This window comes from Gopherus evgoodei, chromosome 3, assembly GCF_007399415.2.
Source record: "Gopherus evgoodei ecotype Sinaloan lineage chromosome 3, rGopEvg1_v1.p, whole genome shotgun sequence".
In the NCBI taxonomy this organism is placed as follows: Eukaryota; Metazoa; Chordata; order Testudines; family Testudinidae; genus Gopherus; species Gopherus evgoodei.
The window spans coordinates 221,418,813-221,442,081 of record NC_044324.1 but is presented as its reverse complement, the minus strand read 5'-3'; the positions used below and the strand labels follow the sequence as shown (position 1 = coordinate 221,442,081).

Genomic DNA, 23,269 nt, shown 5'->3' with positions numbered 1-23,269 from the left:
TACAGAGGCATACTGGGGCAGGGCTAGAACCCTAGGGTACAGGTCTAGAACCCGGGACTGTGGGGGCCCTGGTTTGCTGACACTCCTTTGTCACTACCAAGGGAGATGGGTGAAGTAGCCTCTCATTAAACCTGAATGGTCAGGCCCCACAGGAAGTTCTGTCAGAGCACCCAAGACCTGTGGCCACCTGATTGGCTCACACTGGCTAGTTAAGCCAGGCAGTGAACTGAGAGGTTGTCTGAGCAATTGTGCAGACTTCCTGTTACTTCCACATTGGCCTGGTGCCTGCAATTCAGATCCAACCCTGTCCTGATTCCTGTCCTGTTCCTCATTCCTAGCTCCTACCCTGTGTCTGATCCTTGCTGCTCTTTGGTTCCTGCCCTTTCACCTTTTCTCCTGACCATCAGCTACCAATCGTCGCTCTGACCCCGGACTCTGACTTCTGATTCTGGCTCAACGCTTGGCCCTGACACTTAGTATCTGACCTTACCCTGGCTCTGATCCTAACTTTGGTTCCTGGTCCTGGCTCTGGTACTTGGCTGTTGACTCTAGCTCTGATCCCTGCTTCCGTTCCCTGACAAGGATGCCAGCTGTGCTCACTAGACCTGAGGCTTGCTTTGGCTGCTATGCCAGACCACCTACATCCCAGTTCCTAACACAGAATGTGATATAACAACTGCAAGCTGGAGCTTAACAAATTCAAATGAAAATGAAATGTACATTTTTAACAGCGAGGGCGATTAGCCACTGGAACAATTTAGTAAAGGTTCATGGTGGATTCTCCATCCCTGGCAATTTTGAAGTCAAGATTGGATGTATTTCTGAAAGATCTAGTCTAGCACAAGGACATGTTTCTGGGCTCAATGCAGGAATTGCTGGGTGAAACTCTCTGGCCTGTGCCATGCAGGACATCAGAGAGGTTATCATCATGGTCCCTTCTAGCCTTGAAATCTGTGGTTCCATGAAAATCTGACCCTGGAAGTTGTGCAGACCAGGTTTACATGCTGATGTAGGTGGTTCTGTAAAGTGTAAGAAAAGAGAGATTCTTTCTCAGATGGGCTTTTTGCAATCTGGTGACTTGCTCCTGGCTTCTCTCTGCTCTGGCCAGGGAAACTATATTAGTATCTCTTGAATGCACATTCTTAAAGCATGCTACAGAGGCGCTAACGTTATTTTCCTGGCCTATGTGAAATGTAACTGCTTTACAAAACCAAGTGTTGTCTACACGGGAATGTTACAAACATTTCCCACTGGTGCTAAGTGTGGTCCAGTGGAGCAGCTGGGAGTTCCCGTGGGTATTGTTTTGTAGAGCTCTTAGTGTACAGCTGGCCTTTAGAATCTGTCGCTTGATTCACTGAATGAACCTTCCTGGTAGAGAGACTGGACCCAGCTTTTCTACAGCCTATAGGTGCTGGTCTTTGTCTGGCAGAGAGGGTGATATTTGGCCCTCCTGCCTTTGGTAAGCTGCATAGGCTACCGCTGCTGCCTTTTGGGCAGGGACCTTCTCAGGGACATTAGCTTTGAGACCTGAGTTGGATCTCCCACATGGTCATGTCAGTCACAAGACAGGCCCAAGAATGTTTCTTTTAAAGAAAAAGAACTAACAGAATCTTTTGGTGTTATTTTTCCCAGGATAACTTTTCCTCTTGTTCTTTCTTTCTCTTGTTTAGCTTGCTGTCCATCCTTATTGATTCCTCCTCCCCTTTAGTTCTGGTTTAGTTTGTTATCGATATTTCTGTGGCATGATCACTCAGTCTCTGCGTGCCCAATGTTGTTAATACGGTCTCTGGCTGTATGAAGTTGGGGTGTTTAGCTGTAGGGGATGCCTCTGTCCAAATCACCGTAGGGATTTTGCTTATTTATGAATGATGGCTTGCAGAGCAAACCCTGCAGAGATGCAAACCAGCTTCCCCCCAGGTTGGCACATGCTCTGTTTCGATCGGTGGGCCATACCCTGGTCTGTCTATGGCCCCTTTATGCTGTTCTGCCAGCGCAAAGGGGCTGTAAAGCTGTCTTGACCAGCCTTGTGGGGATTCCTTTCCCAAAGGGGGAATCCCTTGGGGAGTTGGAGCTCTGGTAGTGGCTCTGGGTCCCTCCTGACTCCTGCTATATGAGATGTGGCTGGGGAAGGAGGCATGCCCACAGCATCGTGGCACTCTGGCTATCCCCAGAACAGCCTCTTAGTCGCCATCTGGAGCTTAGGGCAACCAGCCTAAGTCTTTTCTCAGTTGTGCTGGGGACCAAGCTGGGTCCAGCTGACTCCTGAATTGGGTGTAAAGCCACCTTTGCCTCCAGCTATGTTCTTGCGCTGAGCCAGTCTTCACAGAGGAGAGGGCCCTGCATCTCCAGGTCGCAAGGGTTGCTTTAGTTATGGTCACACTGTTATGAATTCTTAATGACTCTCGAAGTTCAGACCTTCCAGATATTCCCCCAGATCTGTCAGCCTGACCTTTGAAGTTCCAGAAAGTGTTGGAATGCTGTGTATCATTGGTGCAGAGTTTTCCAAGCCAGTGGTCCCTAGGGCACCCCACCACCCCTGTATCTGGTCTGAACTCCCCTGGAAGCCAAGGGTGGGAGTGGGGCTATGGTTGGGGTGGGGCTGGGGCAGAGCTGGGCTGGGTGGCACTCCCTCCCTGTCCCCCCTGTAACGACTGGTCCAAGCCCCACTTTGCCCCTCTCCATGTCCCCCTAGGGAGGTTCACCCCACAGTTTGGGGACCACTGTTCTAAAGCATGGAAAATGACCTCCCCATAGGCCAATGTGATGAGTACATTTCAGCGCCGGGGAGTCCAAGCCACAGCTGGGCCTGCTGCTAAACAGATCCACCGGAGCAGAAATAAAGTAATAAAGAAATATTTGTGGCTAAAAGCAGTCATTCGTCACCTTTCAGGCTCCTGCTGTCAGAGAGACCTTAATAGCACATGACTGGTTATTTTGTAATTGCTGTGTCCACTTGTGCAGAAGGGATGCTATCTGGTTGAAACACATGAGGTCAGTGCACTGTACCTTATTGATCACCGCATCGTTTCCTGCACAGGCCATGCTCATTACATGCTCTTCACATTTTTCCTGTGATATTCTTGGGCTCTTGGGCAGCTGTGGGATTTTTTTTTATGCAGAGACTTTAGCATGGTTTTAACACTTTTAAAACTGATATTGTTGAATGTTAAAAGTAGAGACCTCTCTTTGGAAGTGCATGAGGGGCTTAATCCTGAGAGATACTGAGCATTGTCAGTTCCCGTTGATGTTCGTGGAGCCCAATATATGCTGATTGGTCACCTATGGGTTCTTGATTTCTGACTGCCCACAAACCTTTCTGTTGTTTTTTCCAATTTTGCCTCTGTCCTTTCAGTTTCTGTGTAGCCCTGGTCCAGTGCAGTTGGCTTCACAGTGCATTTTAGGTGGATTTATGTAGAGAAAAGTCTTTGAGTCGTGCTTTAATTCTTTTTACAACTCTCTTCTCTTCCTCTCCGTCAAGTGTTAAGGGGGAGACTGCATTCCAGAAATCCACTCATCTTGCTCATCTCACTTCTGTAGATACATAACCAGGTTTGTGCTTTTTGTCTTGCCTGTTGTAAAAGTTGTAGTTCTTGTGGGATTTTTAAAACGCTACTAGGACCTAATATTAAGGTGGATCCTTCCTTTCTTGGGGAAACTTTGGTAAAGTGGAAAGGATCCTAGGGTCCAACAGCCTAAATAAACATTGCTTGTTCTAACTTTTCTAATTTATAGGCTGCCAGGGGTGAGGATGTACCCTGAAATAAAAAGGGATATTGCATTTCTTCAGCAGTGAGCTTAACACACTTAAGTGTTTCCACGACCGTTGGTAAAATGGTGAGAGACAGACTTCATTCATAGCTTCGTTCTGCTGTACGAAGACAAAAGTGCATTGGATGAGATTTCAGACTGTTGTTCCTCTTTACTTTTGGGCTGTCTGAGCAAATGCTGCTGCAGCGAACCTGAACTGAATGATACGTAATATAGGAGAGCGGGTCTGTTGTACAACACAGAGATTTCAACCAGGAAAATTGTGTATTTAAAGTTTTTATTTTGACATCGTTGAGATCCCATAACATTTATTTAAGTAGTTTTAGGGGGAAAAACAATCTGAAAATGGCTCTCTGTGTGTGGATTTCCAAATCCATGCACAAAGAGTCGTCAGATGCTGCTGATTTATAGTAATTGTCTTAGTTTTCTTGAAAGTCTAACTGAACAATAGGACCACAGCATTAGCACTTGAGTGCTATTACCTAGTGCAGAATGGATGTAATGTAAGAGGAGTGGCTAGACAGAACTGTACTTCAGATCTGATTGAGCCTGTAATGCCAAGGGCAGCAGGAGAAGCACCGTCACTTGATTGGGCATAAGTAAATAAAGGAAAGTTTCTGAATGATAAGGTTCTGCAATACATGCTGGAGAAGGCATGGCGAGGTTGGAGCTGGGTGGATTCTACCCTTCTTCAGGCTGAAGTTGCTCAAGGAACAGGGTTTACCCTCTCACCCTCTCGTTTCCTTCTCACCATCCTACTCTCCATTCTGGTCACCAGGAAAATTATCACACAATATCCTAACACCGGATTTGAATGCAGCATCTCTCCCAGCCTTGGCATTGCTGTGTGGGAGTAAACCAGTCACTTCCTGTCAAGGTGGTTCTTTCCCAGGGGGACCCTTCCTGCTTGGAACAGGGAGGCAGGAAATTCTGTCTCTTTTTGTGGACAACATGCAATACAATGTTGTGATTTTATGTAGTGTCATATACTCTCTGAATGCCCCCAAACGCTGGAGTGGGTTCATGCCTCAGTCACTGTTCAAACCCTGCATTTCTCTGAGGGTGAAATTCACCCTGGGTGGAGGCCCAGCACAAGGCCTATGTATTGTTCATGTCTTATTTCAGCCATGTTTTAAAGAGATGCATAGGCCAGGCATGGATCCTCTGCCCAGGGGTAGATTTCACTTGTGTCCACCATCTCCCCAGAGCAGCTATGGAGATGTTTGTTGTGACTATGTAAATGGCATAGGTGTGCGTGACACTTCAGACACACGGCTCCAAAGAGCCTTCGTTCCATGGCTCTGACCCTGCTCCTGCAGTAATAAGGGTTTTATGGGCCAGGGTTGCTGTGCAGTGCTCCAGTGATACAAAGCAGCTATTAATTGGCTCTGCTGGTGGCTAAACAGGGTTTACAATGGTTCCACAACCCCATGCAGTAATATGAGGCAGTCAGAGTAGACTGGTGATTCTTGCCCGACATTTTCCCATCGCTACAGAAAGATTAAATAATTCATTGACATTAGCGATTCATTGTAATACCCTATGAGGTAGGCAGTTATCATTAACCTCATTTTACAGGTGGGAGGCAGGACTCAGATCCCCTCCCCCCCCCGCCCTTGAGGATTTGCTCTGTTTCAAAGCATATGACTTGTAAAACGTTCCAGTATTTTTAATTTTTAGTTACAGTTAAGGAAACAGACAAATGTGCCTCGCACCATTTGCATCTCAACACTACGGTACTGAGAACTGTGAGTGAAACTGCCCAGGCAGTATACTTCACTTAGGGGGTTTGTCCAGCCCAACTTTTAAAGGCCACATCAGTTTTATGCTACCTTTGTTCTCCAGATTCGCTTCTTTTGGTTAGTTTGTCACAACTAATTTCTGCTTTAAAGCCTGCCATTTAGGGTGACCAGATGTCCTGATTTTATAGGGACAGTTCTGATTTTGGGGTCTTTTTCTTACATAGGCTCCTACTGCCCCCCACCCCCTGTCCTGATTTTTCACATTTGCTGTCTGGTCACCCTACTGCCATTTAAAAATCCCACCTGGTCCAAGCAAAACATTGAAAAAGTAACAAACAAGATGCATACAAGAGAAAATGTATATGATCTACTATCCTTGTAAACAGCTCGGAGGGAGGAATGAATACACAGTGGTACTTAGGTGCGTCATTGTTCAGCATTGCAGCATCTGACTTTTAGGTGCCTAGAAGATCCCAGGAACAACACTGCGATCCACAGAACCTGAGTTAAGCAACAAGATTCTATACAATGAAGGTGTAGAGAGAGAAGCGCTGTAGACTGCAATCCACAAACGCCAGCGTGGTAGGTGGGGAGTTGTCTACACTAGTTGATGGGAGATGTGTAGGAGAGGGGGATTCTAAGCACTGCCCCTCACTTGGAGATTGGCACCTCCTGGCAACCTGGCTTTAGGTGCCTATCTCTGCTTAGTGATCCACGAATGGGAACCTGCCTCCTTAGGCGCCTAAACTGTTTCTTGTGAGATGAGTGGATGATGGAGTGAAGGAGAGAGGAGGCTGAAGGGAAACCTCAAGACTGGCAGATGCAAGTTGGACAAGAGTACTGCGAGGGTTGACTTCTGGATGAAGAAAGTGGCCCATGGAAGCAGGTGACTATGAGAACCAGGCAGAGGAAAAGTCTGGCTGGCGATGGGGAAATACAGCTGAGGAACAGGTTCACTGAGTTGGAAAATGAAAGGAAAAGGCGGGCAGTAACAGAAGATGGGAGAACAAAAAAGACTAGCGTAGCTAGTCCTACAAGAAGAGAGGAAGAGTCAATGGACATAGCCAGAGTTTAGAGTCTGGAATGACTCTCAGATTGCAAGGGAGAACAAAAGACAAGAGAACTTGTAGCCAGAAGGTACAGAAGGAGGAAGGCCGGAGAATCACACCAACACCAGGCATAGGTAGGTCAGCTTGATTGAGGACACGCTACTGAGAAGAACAGACAGGTCTGTCACCAGAGCTGATCTGGAGAACAGAAAGGTGTGTTGTCTGCCAGGAGCGGTTGAGACTGAGGCTGAACAGGATCCTAACGGGAGTGGGAAAGAATCTACTGTTTGTCCTTGTGGGAACAAATGATAGAGCTGGATTCTCACTGAAACATATCAAAGGAGACTATGGCAGGCTGGGAAGATGCTTGAAGAAATGGAGGCTCAGATGATCTCCATTGGGATTCTTCCTGTCCCTCGATTAGAGGAGGAGGGCAGAGGTGAAATTAGATTGTGAAGAACAGCAGATGACTCAGGCAGTGGTGCTATAAGGAAGGCTTAGGGATGTTTGACCACTGGGAGGCATTCATGGACTGGGGACTGTTCCCATGGGATGGACTCCAGCTGAGCAGGGAGGGAAATAGATTTCTGCGATGGAGGCTGGCACAACTGATTAAAAGAGTTTTAAACCAGGAAATCAGAGGCGGCGGTTGGCAGGTACTCAGATAGTCTCCACACCAGATTCAAATGCTGAGTGGGAAGAAATCAAGTGAAAGAGGATACAGCAGTGGAGAAAGGAACACGGGTAGGAGAATGGACAACCAGAGGAAGGATAGCGCCAATACCCAATGACACTAACAGTCGGGTAGGTGATGCTGGCAAGGGAATGACTGCACATCATTGGGCAAAGCCGAGCAGAAACAACTAAGACGTTTGTACACCAATGCAAAGAGCCTGGGTAACAAAATGGAGGAACTAGAACCACTGGTGCAGGAAGTAAAGCCAAATGCTATAGGGATAATGGAAGCATGGTGGAATAAGAATCATGACTGGGGTACAGGAAAGACAGAAGTAAAGGTGGTGGAGTAGCATTGTATATTAATGACGAGCTAGACTGTAAAGAAATTAGAAGTGATGGAATGGATCAAGTGGAATCTTTTGGGGCCAAAATCACTTTTGAGAAGAAAGGTAACAGAGGCTCCACTGGGATAGTGCTGGAGTCTGCACCATCCCCTCTCCCCCCGCCCCCAGATCCGAATGGGGTATGGATAGAGACCTCTTTAACATTTTAATGAGATAAATGCTACTGGGAATTGTGTGATTATGGGAGACTTTAATTTCCCAGATGTTGATTGGAGGACAAATGCTTCTAATAAAGGCAGGGCCCAGACATTTCTGGATGTGATGGCAAACAGATTTCTTCACCAAATAGTCACCAAACCAACAAGAGGCAATGCCATTTTAGATTTAGTGTCGGTAAAAAGCAATGACTTCATAGAAGAACTTGTTGAATGTAGAGGATCAGAATATCATACAAGAAGATTTGGACGATCTTGAAAACTGGAGTAAATAGAAATGAGATGTATTTTAATAGTGCAAAATGCAAGGTCAAGCATTTGGGGCTAACAACAAGACTATTGCTATCAGCTGGGGATGTATCAGTTGGAAGCGACAGAGGAGGAGAAAGACTCGGTGTATTGGGCCATCACAGATGACTATGAGCCGCTAACGTGATGCGGCTGAAAAAGACTAATATAATCCTAGGATGGATCCTAGGCGAGGTATTTCCAGTAGAGACAGGGAAGTATTATTGCCATTGTACAAGGCACTGGTGAGACCTCATCTGGAATACTGTGTGCAGTTCTGGTCCCTCAGGTTTAAGAAAGATGAATTCAGACTGGAACGGCTGCAGAGACCTACGGGGATGATCAGAGAAATGAAAAACAAACCTTATGAGAGGAGACTTAGGGGGCTTGGCTTGTTTACCTACCAAACGCAGGCTGAGGGGAGATGTGATCGCTCTCTATAAATACATCAGGGGGATAAACAGGAGGGAGAGAGAGGAGTTATTTAAGTTAAGGTCCAGTGTTGGCACAAAACCAAAGGGCTATAAACTGCCCATCAACAAGTTTAGGCTTGAAATTAGGCGAAAGTTTCCAACTATCCAGAGGAGTCAAGTTCTGGAACAGCCTCCCAAGAGGAGTAATGGGGTCAAAAAAACTAACTTGTATCAAGACTGAGCTGATAAGTTTATGGAAGTGATGGAATGGTGAGGCAGCCTACAATGGTATATGGCCCATCTGTGACTGCTATTAGCAAATATCTCCAACTGACGGAGATGCAGAACTAGATGGAGAGAGCTCTGAGTTATTACCGAGAATTCTTTTCCGGGTGTCTGGCCTGGTGGGTTTTGCCCACATGCTCAGGGTCTTACTGATCACCATATTTGGGATCAGGAAGGAATCCTCCCCCAGGGCAGATTGGTAGAGACCCTGAGGGGTTTCACTTTCCTCTGCAGTGTGGGACATGAGTCACTTGTTGGTTTGAACTAGAGTAAATGGTGGATTCTCTGTAACTTGAAGTTTTTAAATCAAGATTTGAGGTCTTCAGAAACTCAGGTTATGGGCCTATGACAGCAGTGGGTGGGTGAAGATCTGTGGCCTGCAACGTGCAGGAGGTCAGTCCGGACGATTATAATGGTTGATTCTGGCCTTAAACTCTGTGAGTCTGAGACTACAGATTTCAGAGTGGTAGCCATGTTAGTCTGTATCAGCAAAAAAAAACGCGAAGTCCTTGTGGCATCTTAGAGACTAACAAATTTATTTGGGCATAAGCTTTCATGGGCTAAAGCTCACTACTCTCTGTCTCTGGGTCCAGTGACTATTTAAATATTTATCCACCTCCTCCAGCTGGATTTTGAATGGGAACTGATCTGGTAGGCAGCCTCTGAGCATGCCTACTGGATCAGGCCCCACATGCAACTTCAGTGGCCAAATGCCTACCTTTCCCCAGTTCATGAATCGCTCTGGGGCTTAGGCGGGAGATAGGTATCTGGCAGTCTAGAGTGACCCAGCAGTGCACATGCCCCGAGGCAGAGGGAACTTTTACCGTGAACTTAGGCCTCAAGTGACTTTAGGCACCCACAGGTTTTAGCAGGAGTTTTGTGGATCGCAGTGGAGCCAAACTGGGATTCAGGCATCTAAACCTTAGACTTAGGTGCCTGTGTCTGGGGTTTAGACACTTAAGTAGCTTTGTGAATCCTACCCCTACCCCCTTCCCATTGTTCTGTGTTGCTGCCACCCTTCCCAGGCCCAGATCCCCTGTAAGTTGTGCTGCTGTCTGATCATGCAGCTTATAAGGGCTGCAGAAGGGATCCTCTCTCTTGTGCCGCTCTAAGAGATGTGCAGCGAATAAGGGAAGGGTGCTACAGGCATCACTCAGCCTGTGGGGTGCATACTGGGCCACGTTCGTACCCGGAGTAACTTCATTCAGTCCAACTGAGGTACACCAACTCTGCATTAGGCTCACACACTGCAGCACCCCCCGACGTGCAGGCTGGGGAGAAGGAGCCTGGGATGGAGCCTCCAGCAGTGCAGAGCACTAACACTAGTCCATGAAGCAGGCCTCACTGAACAGAACTGAAACTTGGCCTGATGTCCGCTGCCCTTTCCTGGATGTCGGAAGAGCTGCTGTTCCATCGTTGGCTCTTCACGGGTCCCTGCATTGATGAGAAACTCCACACCCCTTTGGCAGCACGTTCTGCTTCGCTTTTAATATATTTGTTTTGCCTCTCTCCTCTGCTTAACGATTGGTTTGTATTCTAGCCTATATCATTGGGTTGAGTGGGTTGCAGTCTCCTTTCCCAGTGGCATACAGTTGCCCTCTTTTTCTCCTAATCTTTTCCTGCCTTCCTTGCATGTATTGTCTCTTTGTTTTAGAGCATGACTGTCTCTCTTCTTTGAGATCCTATTTGCATTTTTATTTGGTGATCCTTCATGTGGCATCGTCACATCCTGGCCGCTTTGTGGCACTAACTCCATCTGCAGAACTCACACGTTCATGTCAGGCCACAGGTCTGAGCCTTCCAGCTGTGCTTAGGGAACGGCCACCTCTCTTCTCTGATCCACAGCTCACTATATTCTGATTATTATTCCAGCCTGAAGAAGTCGAATGACCGACTCTAACCTTGTTTTCTTATTCAGCATGTATGTTGTTAACTGTACGTGATCTCTGTAGAAGAACTTGTTTTATATCGAGAAAGGGCATATGGGCTGTATACCTGGGAAAACAGGGCAGAGCTACCAAGAAAACTGTGAATCAAAGGGTGTGGGCTCTGGGCTAGCTCTGAGGCCAGAAAATAGCTTGTAGCTGCTGGTGAGATAACCTCTAAGGTTCCTTTAAATAAGCAAGATTAGCACTGATACGCAGCTGAGAGTCACCTTTATGGAGGAATTCTAACCAAAAATTCAAGAACAAAACTGGCCACAGAATCAGATAATCTGGAACTCCTGGATGAGTGAGAGCACCTCTCCCCAGAGACAGGGAGAGAAAGGAGGGGGAAGGGAAAGTTGATATTGTATCCATCTCTGTGCTTGAATTTAATGTTTTTTAGCAAGGCTTGTGTGTTACGAGGACTAATCCATATGTGGCTGAAACCCCTTCTAACTGTCCCCTTCTCTGCCTGGCTGTTAGCGGTGTTTGTGACCCTGGCACTCTAGAGGCCGTCCTAGCCCCCTTTGGCTTCCAGAGCATAGTACCTGGCAAGTCTTGGTGATGGGAGTGTTGTATACGGTCAGCTGGAAACCAAAATAACAGAAAATGAATCAGCTGCTCTGTTAAAGCAAGATCTTTTTTTTCTTTTTTTTTTGCCTGGTACAATTACAGCTCTTTCTTCGTTGTTCCCACCCTGATACTCAGGCTGTGTGCAAGGATTTGGCATTGGCCCATCTTTGAGTTGCTGGCTATGAGGCCCCAGAGCACTGGGACCCTGCATGGTGTAGCCAGTAACCTTCAGTTGGTGCTGCAGACTTGCGGCATGGTTGCTTCTGCCAGGTTTGTGCCTGGAGAGCGCTGATGAGTTTGTAAAGCAGGCTGTTGCTTGCTGCGCTCCAAGGTGAGTTTGCCATCTTCCCAGAGATGCTGTTTCTGATTGGCTGTAAACCAGAGCTGTTGAGATGTAGTTTCACCAGCATCAGCCATCTGCAATGACCTGCACTAACTCTTTCCTTTTCTCCCTTTTGTTTTTCTTCCCAGATAAATGGCTCGTTTAAACTGGGAGCTACTAAAATACTTTCTGGCTGGCAAATGCAGTGCCTAGTAGCAGCTATCAGGGAGGAACCAAACATGAGTGGGGGAGGGGAACAGGTCGACATTCTGCCGGCCAACTACGTGGTCAAGGACCGTTGGAAAGTGGTGAGTAGCTCTGACTCTGAATTTCCATTACTGGCCCAAAAGGCTCTACTCTGTAATGGTGTAAAAATGCTTCTTGCTGGTCCCAGGACTGATCAGAAGGCACTGACTAGGGGAATCTGGGTCAGGGCATGTCAATCAGACAATGAAAGAAGGTGGTAAATATTGCACCAGTTTTTTGAGACGGCTGATGTTTTAGAAGAACAAACCTGCCAGGGATTTCTGGGTAGGATGAACTGCTGCAGGTGACCTGATTAGCAAAGCTCTCAGACTCTGAGGGTACGTCTTCACTACTGGCCGTGTCGGCGGGTAGCAATCGATTTCTCAGGGATCGATATATTGCATCTCATCTAGACGCGATATATCGATCCCCGAACGCGCTCCTGTCGACCCAGAACTCCACCAACGCAAACGGCGGTAGCGGAGTCAACAGGGGGAGCCGTGGACATCGATCCCACGCCGTGAGGACGGTAGGTAACTTGATCTAAGATACTTTGACTTCAGCTATGCTCTTCACGTAGCTGAAGCTGCGTATCTTAGATCGATCCCCTCCCCTAGTGTAGACCAGCCCTCAGATGCTACATTGCCAGTTTTCAAGTCCTTGCCCTAGAGCCCAAAGGTACTAGAATGTTTCAATCGAATGTTTGCAATCCACGTTTTAACACTGGCAAACACACTGTATTTACCCTAACCCTGTCCTCAGAAACCGCAGACCCAATATAGGTGAAACTTTCCAAAATCAGGCAGCTGAAGGTAGACGTTCGGCAAGGAAAATGTTGCCTTGAACAGTTTAAGTTTGGCAAAGTTATAAGCGGCTAAACACAGGGTCTCATAATGGAAAGTGTCATTCAGCCTTAACTATGGACACTGCTACCAGCTCTGCCTATAATAAATGAATGAGCCGAGGAAGTTGCACTGACTCTGTCAGCAATAATTGACTCTTACTGTTGTAGAAATAATAATACTCAGCATTTAAAATGCTTTACTCACACTAATCCTCACAACAATCCTTTGAGGTTAGTAAATATTACCTCCAGTTTACCATTCAGGAAACTGAGGCCAAAGGAAATGAAGTGCCTTCCTCAAAGCCATAGAAGGAGGTTATGGGAACTTTGGAGCTTCTGATTCCCAGCTCTGGGCTCAAAGCGCTGGACCACACACAAGCTGAGTTGTGCACTGAGGGCCCAGAGACTAGAGTAACAAGCAGGTTTATTTTGGCAGTCCTGTGTTCACACAGGACACAAGCTTTACCAACGCTAGTAAAGCTGATAGACGTGTGCACACACATTTATCTGTATGAAACCCCTTAGCAGCCTCAGCTTGTCCCTGCTGGATGTAAGGCATTAATATTGCTTGCAATTAATTTCAAAGCTTTGTTGAGCTCACTGGGAATGTTCAACAGCTGGCTAAGTGTGGGGCATGGAATTAATCACGTACCTTTCTTGTGGAAGGTGCCTTGTTGCAGAAAAACCTGTTTAAATGAAGAAGAAATTAACTGAATTTCTTTCAGGGAGGGAAGCTAGCCTACTCCTGTGCTGTGCGAATTGTTTCCCCTCTCATCCTTTGCCTATCTTGTCTGTTTAGATTGTAAACTCTTAGGGGCAGGGATTGTCCCTTTGTACAGCACCTAGCACAATGGGGCTCTGATCTCACTTGGGACCTCGGGGGACTACCGTAATATGAAATATAAATTAAATGGGCTGGAGCATGTGTTGTAAATGTGGCTTTATTTTGAGGTTCTGGTCGTATACCTTTCTAGTTTGCTGGAAGAAGTGTAATTAGTAGCTGTCCTTGCTTTTTCTCCACATTGTTTAATACTGCTTCAGAACATCCCATCCACAGGTTAGGGCACTCGTAGTTGATGACCTCCATGCGTACTGTGTCCTGAGGCAGCTGGTAGGCAGATGGCATGTGCCACAAGGTTTCACTATGCTTAGCCTCTGGCAAGTGAGTAAACTGGGTTAATTTCTTTTGTAAAGCTCTTCCATCTGCATGACTTGTGGTCAGACCATGTCACCAAGGTACATTGTGTGACAGAATCTTGCTGCTTTTTATGATGACTATTTGGAGGGGAGGAAAGAATAGTTTTAAAAAGAATGTGAAGGACAGCATGGCATTCCTGCTGTTCAGAGGAATGCATTCAAAGTTATCTTGCTGTGGGCTGTGTTGGGGAACTAGCTTCTCTAAGTCCTTAGCACTCATCATTTCCGAGGCTTAGTGGACCCAAATATTTTACTGGTTTAGCTAAAATCGGTTTTTAATCTGATGTAGTTAAGCTGATGCACTCCTTTGCATGGATGAATTTAAATGGGTTTACAACTGGTTTATAGCTAGGCTTGGCTGGATTAGATTTGTATTGATAAAATGTTGATTAACGTCAATTTCACTGTCTAGCCACAAACAGACAAAATATTTCCATTGATCATTGAAATTTACATAGGCAAAAAAAGAGAAAAACGCTGTTTAAGGACTTAGTTTGATTTAAGGATATTGACTTAATATGTTTTGACATGTGATGTTGACAATTTGTGTTTTAATGGTGATAAAGCTTTAACATTTTGAATATCAACAACTACTGTCATTAAATAATTGTCTGATCTCTCCTCTATAATTTCCTGCAACTGTGAAAACTTAAGTTGATAAGAATAAACCTCTTAATTTTGGGTGAATTTGAAAATGTGAATAGATAAAAATGAAAAAAAAATGCTTAAAAATAAATTGATATTATCCATCAAAACTATTCAAAAAATCAGATTCTGCCAAACCTTCCTATAGTGATTTGATGCTACATTAATATAGGTTAGTTGTAAACCGAGTTAAGACTGAGTAAATGTCACCTTGGAGCATGATGCAGAGATAAAATTTCTAGACACCATCAATGACTGCTTCTTGGAACAGCTAGTCCTGGAACCCACAAGGGGAGAGGCAATTCTTGCTTTAGTCCTAAATGGAGCACAGGATCTGGTCCAAGAGGTGAATATACCTGAACCACTCAGTAATAGTGACTGTAACGTAGGTGGGGTAATACCAACCCCCTCCCGAAAAAACCCAACTGCAGTAATATTTAACTTCAAAAGGGCCAAAATGAGGGGCTATTTAAAAACATAATAGAGGCTCAGACTAAATGTGTACCCCGAATCAGAAAAAAAACAATGAGAGGCCTAAAAGAATGCCACCATGGCTAAACAGCAGAGTAATAGAGGCAAAAATACATCCTTAAAAATTTGGAAGACACATCTTAATGAGGATAATAGGAAGGTGCCTCACCAAAGGCTCTAAGGAAACTAGGGGACCATAGGAGAAGAGGAAAGTTTCTCTCATGTAACTGGTTAAAGGATTAGAAACAAAGGGTGGGGATAAATGGTCAGTTTTCACAATCAGATGGAGAGAGGTAAACAGAGGGGTCCCCCAAAGATATGTATCAGGACCTGTGCTGTGCAAATATTCTTTATCTGGAACATAGAAGTTGCAAAATTGGAGATGATACAAAATTATTCAAGATAGTTAAGTTCAAAGCTGACTGTGAAGAATTACAATTACAAAGGGATCTCACAAAACTGGGTGACTGGGCAACAAAACAGCATATGGAAATTCAACACTGATAGGAGCAGTGTAAGGCACGCTGGGAAAAATAATTCCAACTACACATATATAATGATAGATTTTAAATGAGCTGTTACCACCCAAGAAGGAGATCTTGGATTCACTGTGGATAGTCCTCTGAAAACTTCAGCTCAGTACACCACAGCAGTCAAAGAGATAAACAGGCTGTTAGGAACTGTTAGGAAAGAGATAGCAAACATCATAATGCCAGTATATAAATCCATGGTGCACCCACACCCTGAATGCTGTATCCAGTGCTGGTCGCCCGTCTCAGACAGGATAAAGGAAAATGGGAAAAGACAGTGGGGAGACAGCATGAGTAGGTGAAGAAGTGCTCCGCACTAGGACGGCATGGCAAGGAATGCGACAAGTTTGACCATTTTAGCAGCATGTGCAAGAGCAGAGGCAGAGCAGGGTCCCAGAAAGATATAGTCAGACTTGTACAAGAGGGGAGCTGGAGGGCACGTCAAACAGCATAAGGTGACATACACTGGATGTCTGCTCACAGCAGAGGGACTGAAATAGATCCCAGCAGAGACATGGCAGCTCCAGTGGATGTGAAAGGGGCGCAGCACTTCACAGGAAGGAGACATTTTCTGTCTGTGTTCTGTCACAGCTGGCTGCGGAAACCCGAACCCAGATGTCTGCTCGCAAGGCAGGATGTGTTGTAGGACTGGGCAGATCCCCCAACAGCAAGCACTGACACACAGAAGCAAATTATAATGGATGCTCCTGTCCTGATGTGCAATTGTGGTTACCCTCACCCTGGCACTAGCATCTGCTGCAGCTGTGATACAGCAGCACAGAATGCTCTCCTGGGGAGAGAGATGGGCAACAGGAGGGCAGCTCGAGCTGGGGTGGGCTTAGAATCCACCCAAAGGGGCAAATGAGGAAGAAGAGGCTAGATGCTGAGCTAACGGATGAACCGGACCCTGGGTAGGAGGGGAAATCATAGAAGAAAAGTGGGGGACTGAGAAATGAGAAGGAGAAAAAGAAGGAAAACAGGAAAGGTTTCAGATCGGAAGAAGCAGAAAAAAAGTAGACCTAGGTATGTGAGCAGACACTATTAGAGAAGGGAAGTAGAGGGAAATAAAATCTACGGATGTACCGGAGAGAGGGTATCAAAGGAAAAAAATGAAAAGAAATCAAATTGGTGAAAAAGAGAGCTGACCAGAAAGCTGTGTTAGAGGACAACAGATCCTGAAAATAGCAAACAAGCAGGCCACCCACAAAGGACCTAAACAGAGAGAATGACTAGTTGGACATCTATTGATGGAATACAGTTCAAAGGTGCCTACTGGACAGGTGAGGGCCCTCTTGATGAGGAAACCCACTTGTGGATAAACTCAGTGACAAGAGATAACAGCCACAGAAACATCGACTCAGGCTGAAGAGCAGCAAAGGACAGGACAGCAAGAGTGGCACTAGACTTCCAGCCAGGAGAGGAAATGTCGATTCTTCTCTGAAGTGGCCCAGTATGTTGTAGCGTGATCTCTCTTCTTGTTAATAACAATGCATTTGATACTAACTGCAGAGCATGGACAAGTTCACAAAAGTGAATGTTTTGGTATCCTGTAGTTTTATTATTATTAGTAGTAAGTGTTTGGTAATGTTCTATATTATTTATGCTCCTGGTACAGTGTTGGGGTTTTTCCTTACAACGTTCTAGAGATTTTAAATCAGCCCTTTTTTGCTTTGGTTTGCCTTTGCCTCTCCTCACAGTTAGCCTAGCCTAGCTGGGTCCCCACACTGCCAGCCAGCAGGCCACTGACACTCCAGTATGAAGCATCGGAGAAAGGATTGGGTGTAGGTCTTTGATAGGAGCAGCTGGTTGCTTGATATCACTGTCCTGTAACAAATAGTACACTGTTAATTCCATGGTACGTAACTGACTCCTGTAATGCATCCAGGTAATGAACAAATCCTGCTTGTTGTCCTTTGGGCGCTCCGCGCTCCAACTCTAAACACGGGCCTCAAGATGTGACCTGATTCCTAGTCAGGGTCGCCTGGGGGGTGGGGGTGGGGCAACTGGGGCAATTTGCCCCGGGCCCCGCAGGGGTCCTGCGAGCCCTGGCCCGGCAGCGGTGGTCTGGGTCTTCAGCGGCATTTCAGTGGCGGGAGGCCTGTCAGTGCTGCAGAAAATGCGAAGCGACTGAAGGGCCCCCCGCTGCAGAAATGCCGCCGGGTGCGTACAAGCACCGAAGCTCCCCTGCTTTGCCTCAGGCCCCCTGAATCCTCTGGGCGGCCCTGCTCCTGGTGGACTGCAAAGCTCATTGACAACAAAGGCAATAATTGCTGAAGGCCTCTAGGTGTCTTTGTCAGGATATGGAGGATGTTGTTTCTGATGTGGGGTGGATAGGATCATCTGCTAGATCAGTGAAGGCATGCCAGGGAGAAAAGCTTTCCAGAAGAGATGCAATGAACTTGGGGGAAAGAGCTGGAAGGATTATGTGCAGGACGGGTGATGCCGTTGCTCAGAGCTTTACATATAAAAATGAACTCCAGATTTAGGGAACAAATCTAGAAATTATTCAACCTTCCAGGATCCCTTTGATAGCACCTGAATCCTCCAGGCAGCATCCAAACCCACCTCTTTGGTTAACTTGAAGCATGAATTGCTTCTTTTAATCATTATACTTTTCTATGTAACAAGATTCCAGGAGAGTCACACTGAAGCCGCGAATGTCTGTATAGTCAATGTGAAGTGCTGGAAATAGCTATGTGCGTGGTTGAGAGCTCTTTTTGTTCAGAGTATCACCGGATTCAAGCACCAGTGGGATTTCTGGTCTGTTACTGGCCAGTTTGAAGATCTCAGCCATTTTGACTTTGGGAATTGCCCACATGCTGAATATAGCTACAGTAACGCATGTACCAAGGCCATGCTAAGAGCCCTAGACAGCTGAGGTAACTCAGCCAGTTGTCATCTTTACTGTACAGATAATTTGCATGCAACAGTTTCATTGGTTGTTTGAGGGAGACTGCACAGATGGGGATTACTTGACCCAACTGTGACATCCAGGTGACTGCGCAGGCTTTCAGCTACTAATTATTATTTGTATTACTCTATTGCCTGGGGCTTAGTAGAGACCAGGAGCCCACTGGGCCATTTATCTCTGTAGTTAAAGCCTTCATGTCTCACCACGCACTGCTTCTCTGTTGCACTGGTCTCCTGGTTTTCATTTCTGTGCTTCATTGTAGCTGCCATCTATCATCCTCCAGATTTAACTCTCAGATGGTGTGTGTGTGTGTAGAAGTTAATATACTAAAGGTAGGATTTAGTAACACCCAAGGCATGAACTCTTTACACACTTTGTCTGTGGATATGCAGAAAGCCCTTCTCCTGATCATAGGAACGTAGAAATGGCCACACAGGATCAGACCAGGCGTTCACATTGGCTAGAGTCTCACCTCTGTCAGTGATCAGCGCCAACTGCTTCAGAGGAAGGTGGAAGAACTATTCAATAGGTTCCGGGATGGGGTGTCAACCTCACACAAGCCCTGAGCAGGTTATTGTGGGCCAGAAGGGGCCAGTTAACTTTAGATTCTGCACCTGGAGGGGAAGCAGGGACAGACAGGGCCTAATGGCAGATGCATCCCAGCTGGAGGAGAAACTGGGCTAGGAGTATAGAACAGGACATGAGCACGGGAAGTGGCTTCGGGGGCAGCTCTGCAGTCACTTTCCAGAGAGAAAGGGATTTGCCTAGGGACAAGGAGAAGTTCTGGAGAGGAGAGTAAACCCTGGGATTTAGCCCTGGACTAGAAGCTGAGAGTGGGGAGTAGCCACTGAGAGCAGACGAACCTCAGGCTCATAATCCCAGAGGTGGGCCAGGAGCTAAAGAAGCGAGGTAGGAAGGAGCCCAGGGAAAACAGCAACAGGATCTGAGACTGAGCATATTGCTAGGCACAAGATCCCTGGGCTGGAACCTGGAGTGGTGGGTGGACCCAGGTTCCCTTCCAGCCCCTGGGAAAGTGGCACTGTACTGGAAGACTGCCTGATGGCATACGGCCGGTCTGTCCAGTGAGACTCTGACACCCTGGAAGGGGAGAACTAAACAGGATGAAGAAAGGAGCATACGAATCCCAGAGTAAGAGAGACAGACAGAAAGGGGTGCTAGATGGGCAGAGAGCTAATCCTCAGACCCAGCCTCAAGTAGGTGTCCCCAGCTGTGAGTGTACCCTGTTACAGGCACTTATGAGACAGCCTGCCCCAGGGAAACTCCTGCTAACCCTCAATAGTTAGAAGTTGACTCATGCCCTGAAATATGAGGGTTTTTAAAAATCTTTTCTTTCTGTTAATTTTCTAGTGATGTTTATTGTGATAATGCTGGAGACTCTTGATATTGATACCAGTGTCCAATCTCCTTTTGAATCCTGCTGGGCTCTTGGTCTCAACAGCATCCTGCGGCAGTGAGTTCCACAGACTTGTGACGCATTGTGTGAAAAAGTATTTCCTTTCATCAGTTTTAAATTTGCTACTTTCCTTTTCACCGAAGCTGCCTTTTTCCTGTTCTATGAGACAGCAAGCTCTTTCTAGCTCTCTTCCCTCGGCCAGTCATTTCTTTATATACATTTCATCTCTTTTCTATGGTGAACTGTCCCAATGTTTCCAGTTTCTCTTCATATGAGAATTTTCCAGGCCTGGCAGCATTCTTGTTGCCCTTCTCTGGACCCCCTCTGATGCTGCTGCTTCCTTGCATTTCAGCAGTGAATCAAGATATCTGCTGAAAACTTGTGCAGTTCTCATATTCTGAGTGAAACGGTTACAGTGAAACCGCCTTACGATTTCCTTGATGGCAAGGAAGTCACATAAGAAATTAAGCAGAGGAGAGGGGAAGATCTGAAAAAGAGTGTGTGCTTGAGAATGTTGCTTTTGTTAAGTGTAATTAAAACTTTGTCTTCATACACTGATAATTCACAATTAGCTGACTTTAACAAACTTTGTTACATAAGCAAACCTACTAATATGGCGAGCTAATTGCTGGGGACAGCTCAAGAAATCTTCCAGGACATGATGTGCATGGGAGGCAGAGCCTTTGCTGCCTCTCTGTATGGTGCTAATCACAGAGGCAAGGTGGATGAGGTAATATCTTTTATTGGACCTCTGCTGGTGAGAGAGACAAGCTTTCTTTCCAGCCATACAGCGTCCTTTTTCAAGTCTGGAAAAGGTACTCCCAGCATTGCACCTAAATGTAAGGTGGAACAGATTTAGTATAAGTAGTTTGCGTAAGGGAACATTCAAGATAGTATGGCCTGTTAACACCTCTGCAGTGATAGGACAAAACCAGGGGATTAGTGGGTTACAGATTGTTATAATAAACCATAAAGCCAGTGTCTCTGTTCAGTCCACGATTTTTAATGTCTAGCAGAGTTGTGAATTAAGGCCATGTCTACACTACGTATCATACAGTGGTACAGCTGTGCTGCTACAGAAGTGCAGCTGGAAGATACACAGTGTAGCTGCTCTTTATTGGCAGGAGAGTGCTGTCCTGCCGACAAAGCGCTATCCACACTGGCTCTTTCCGTCAGTAAAGCTTTTGTCAGTCAGAGGTGTGGTTTTTTTCACACCCCTGACAACCAAAAGGTTTTCTGATGAAAATGCAGTGTAAACCTTAAACTCCTAGGCTTGTCGTTTGAAAGTGTTGTCCAGGTTTCCTTTGAGGATGAGGACTGAGAAGTCAGCTATAGAGTGATCGCTCTGGGAAAAGTGTCCACCCGTAGGTGACAGGGCATTTTTGTCTGTTATCATTGTCCTGTGTGAGTTCATTTGAGAGCATTGTGGTTGTCTGGTCCAATAGAAGAAATTATCTCACCCACCTTGTCTCTCTAATATCCTGAGAACCACACAGCTACACCTGCACTGGTGCTAATTATGTCATGCTCCATGTCTGATGTTCTTCCTCTAGAGCTCTCTCTGCCCCATTGCCCCCATCCATGGATCATACGCTATCCTCATCACATCGTTCCCTGAAACGCAGCAGAAGTGAGTCAGAAATTTTTTTTTTATTATTTTTTTTACAAGACCAAACCTGCTCCACATATGCCTGGCTCAGTGCCCATATAAACCCTGGCCTCCTTGCCCATTGGTTTATTCTGCCCCCCTGCTGTTGTGCCAAAAATGAGATTGTCCGCATGGGGCAGGGAGCATGAGTTTATCCGCTGGGTGCTGTGGAAGAAAGAAATAACAATGATTATGTGGCTGCAGCCTGCAGCATTGTGCTGGTAGCTGATGCCCGACTTCTGCTTCAGCGGATGGTCAGAAAGCTGCTTCTCTCTTTATCCTCTGCAAACTTGCTGACTGCAGCCAGAAGCCCTCTTTTGCCTGCCAGTCAGCATCTCCATCAGAGACCCTCACCAGTTCACCCATGCTGTAAGAGCTACACGGGAAAAACTCCCAAACAGAATGGGAACTGCCACCATTCTTCTTCAGATCCCTCTGTGAGCCTGACCTGGGCTGGTCTGCAAGCAGAACCCAGGCAGGAGGTGAGCTGTCACTACTGGTCACTATGAGTAACAGTTTGGTTTCACTCCTTCCTCCTCTTTCCCCACCCATCTGCTCACTGTATCCATCAACGTTGTTAACTTTCTGGACACCACCCTGATACAAATAGTAACTGCACACACAAAACTGAACAAAGAGTGTGAAGGTCATAAAGTCAAGCGCTTAAATGTTAGGAAATGTCAGCATTGTGCCACCGAATTTGCCCGACTTGGGCATGTGTGTCATGACACGGTCTTTAATCATCACTCTAGTATCTGAGGACTTCCCAAAGATTAATTGATTTATCTTCCCAACACTGGGGAGATGAAGGGGTGGTGTTATTGAATAGGAAACTGACACACCGAGAGATTAAAGTCAAAAGTGTCCACTAATTTTTGGTGCCTAATTTGAGACCTGTAGGACCTGATTTTTCAGAGTACTTAACATGATATAGCACTTGATGTGTTCAAAGCAGAGCTCTTAGTGAATTCAGGGCAGCTGTGAGTGCTCAGTGTTTCTGCAAATCAAACCCCAGGGTTTTAAGTCAGACACCCAGAGAATGAGAGACACACAACTAGAGGTCACGTGTGAAACGCTGAAGTGACTTTCCCGGCATCACACAAGAACTCTGTGGCATTGGCAAGGATAGACGCCAGTTCTCCAGGGCAGTATTCAATTACCTTAACCATGAGGCCATTCTTTCACTTCCTGCAATCCTCTCCCTCAGCATTGTACATTTTCCAGCTTCTTCAGCAAACTATGCTGGGGCCTTAAAGACAACGGCCCTGAATCATCCCCAGAGCAGGTGTGTTCTGTGCACTGAATGAGGCAGGGGTCTTGTGGAAAATAGAGTATGTGATCATGTAACTACAAATGGTATATAATGCATATGGGAAGGGAGCCAAATTAAGGTTACCCAGGCAAACTTAATTCTGACATTTCCTAACTTTTGAGTGCTTGGCTTTGCAACCTTAATTTTCTTTCAATATAATTTTCTGTATGTCATTTCCTAGGTTTTAAAAAAGCGAATTCCATCATGTGGAATCGTATTGCTATCCGTGTGGTTCATCAGCAGAGTTGTAACCTTTAGGTCCACCATACAGACATCTGCCACTTGAGGTAATGACGGAACTGGAGCAATGGAAGGTTGTTATGCTCTGCACATACCAGCCATTCAAGAGGGATGGGATACATGCTTTGCCCATGGGTTTCACAGATATTTGCTGATAGCGGAGGAATGCTGAGACTCAGGGACCCTGGGTTCCATTCCAGGCTGTGTAA

At 46.1% G+C, this 23,269-nt stretch overlaps 1 protein-coding gene across 2 annotated transcripts in view; it reads left to right on the top strand.

The window, feature by feature from the left end:
* The first annotated feature begins 3,494 nt into the window (after nucleotides 1–3,494).
* The window catches only part of TTBK1 (tau tubulin kinase 1), a 124,308-nt gene continuing 104,533 nt past the window's right edge, over nucleotides 3,495–23,269 (top strand). For both annotated transcript variants that reach the window (XM_030558143.1, XM_030558142.1), the window contains exons 1-2: nucleotides 3,495–3,549; nucleotides 11,752–11,910. In XM_030558143.1, the coding sequence (XP_030414003.1) occupies nucleotides 11,803–11,910 (108 nt within the window). In that variant the 5' untranslated portion in view covers nucleotides 3,495–3,549; nucleotides 11,752–11,802. The remainder of the gene's footprint in view (nucleotides 3,550–11,751; nucleotides 11,911–23,269) is intronic.